Raw genomic sequence first — 2,039 nt, forward strand, 5'->3', positions numbered from 1 at the left:
AGTAGTGGCCTGCAAAGGCAGAGGAGGCGCTGCTTGCCGAGAGATAAGATGCAATACAATCCAAGAGACAGAGTAGCAGCACTTGCTGACTTTTGGAGTACACAAGATCTGGCTTTAGCTCGATCTAGCCTATGGGAGAGAGGAGGATTAGCCACCCAAGAATGTTTGTCACTTAGCATGCTAAGAACAATCATGTGCGCACTAATTACACCCGTCGTGTGCTTTATCCTTTAGTTGGTGGTACTTATGTTAGTTTCGACGATCCTCTGCGCCTCTACGGTCACATATTTATTACCTGTTTAATGTACGGAACAAATAAATTACACAGCAGTGTGTTTAGGGGTGTTTAGGGGTATTTCTACACCTTGTTTTCACCCTCAATTACCCAATCAACATATGCATCACTTCTAGAGAAATATCAACCAAACCCTAATTAGAAACTGTGAAATAAACGTAACTTAACTCGTTAGGTTATTAGTTTATTTTGAAACTTATTCGGATTTAACTTCAGATAACGTACCTATCTCCGAAGGTGTTCACATGGTTGGCATTTGTATCGTGCTTTTAGAGGGAAAAAAAAGAGAAATAGATGAACTTCACAACATTTCTACATAGAAGAAATCAGTTCTTTTTTTTTCAAAAAAAAAAGGGGTCAGTTTCTAAACGACAAAACTTTACGAAACTTTGGGACGAAATGACCTTAATCCTTGTATATAAAGGAAAAACGTCCCTCCAAACATTTTTAAGAAGAAATTCTAAGCGTATTGAGAATTGAACACAGGACTTTAGAATTGAGACCACACATTTCTTACCACTGCACTATCAAGTGCAATCTCACTGCTTAATAGCCAGTTAACCACCATCTAGTACGGTTCTTCTAGTGACAGTGAATGGTGGACGCGACGTAGACCCTGATTGGATGGTTCCTGTCATATCAGATGTTTGGACACTGATTAGAAGTATTAAACGTAGACTATTAACAAAACTCATTCTATAACTCTAGACTAGTTCGTGAGATGAATTTATTGAGCCTAATTAATCCATGATTAGCCTATGTGATGCTATAGTAAACATATCCTAATTATTTATCAGTTAGGCTTAAAAAATTAAAATTGGGACAATTGCTTATTTGACACTGTTTTGAGCACTAACTACCAATTTAACCATACTTTTTAAAGTTTGCTTATTTACCCTCCTTTTCAAAAATGAAGCTCCGGTCTGACCCCATTCCATGACTCCGATAGGATTGGTTTTTTTTTAAAAAAAAAAGAGAAAATGTTTCTAATATTCCTAATGCCCAAAATACCCCCAAACCCTATCTATGTCTCGTGCAACACTCTCTCTCTCGTGCAAATCATGCGGTGGCGGCAAGCTACGCGAGCGGCGGCGGCGACGTGAAGCAGAGCCCCGCCGGCGCCCACTCGTGGAGGTGGAGGGCGGCGGCGGCAGCGGTGCTATGAGGGGGCACGGAGGAGTTCTGTGGGGTCGGCGCGGCGTGGGGACGGCGGCGGCGGCGCTCTGAGGGGACGGCCAGCGTCGTGAAGCGGGCGCCGGCGGGCCTTCCGCTTGTGGAGGTATAGGGCAGTGGCGGTGCTCTGAGGAGGCACGGAGGAGGTTTGTGGGGGCGGCGGCAGCGTGGGTACGACGGCGAAGAGGGGGCAACGGCGGCGCTCGGAGGGGACGTTGGCGTCATGAAGCGGGCACCGGTGGGCCTTCCGCTCGTGGAGGTATAGGGCGGCGGCGGCGCTCTGAGGAGGCGCGGAGGTCTGTGGGGGCGGCGGCGGCATGGGGACGGTGGTGGAGAGGGGGCAGCGGCAGCGAGAGGGCGGCGGCAGTGCTCTGAGGGGACGGCGGCGTCGTGAAGCGGGTGCCAGCGGGCCTCCCGCTCGTGGAGGTATAGGGCGGCAGCGGCGGCGCTCTGAGGAGGCGCGGGAGAGGTCTGTGGGGGCGGCGGCGGCGTGATGCGGTTAGTTTCCAGTGGCGGCATCAAGATTTCATTTGGATGTGAATGTTTTGAATATTTCACTCAAGAGCTCATC

General features: G+C 48.7%; 1 protein-coding gene across 1 annotated transcript; it reads right to left on the reverse strand.

Annotated features, from left to right (window-relative positions):
• Window positions 1-1,454: 1,454 nt before the first annotated feature.
• Window positions 1,455-1,787, reverse strand: LOC127780206 (lysine-rich arabinogalactan protein 19-like). Its single transcript, XM_052307144.1, has one exon. It carries the CDS (start codon window positions 1,785-1,787, stop codon window positions 1,455-1,457), a length of 333 nt encoding a protein of 110 aa, XP_052163104.1.
• Window positions 1,788-2,039: the final 252 nt, after the last annotated feature.

This window comes from Oryza glaberrima, chromosome 7 (genome assembly GCF_000147395.1).
Source record: "Oryza glaberrima chromosome 7, OglaRS2, whole genome shotgun sequence".
NCBI classification, from domain to species: Eukaryota; Viridiplantae; Streptophyta; class Magnoliopsida; order Poales; family Poaceae; genus Oryza; species Oryza glaberrima.

Excerpts from the sequence above, each read along its gene's own strand:
- LOC127780206 (XM_052307144.1), bottom strand. The coding sequence starts at position 1,787 with ATGCCGCCGCCGCCCCCACAGACCTCCGCGCCTCCTCAGAGCGCCGCC.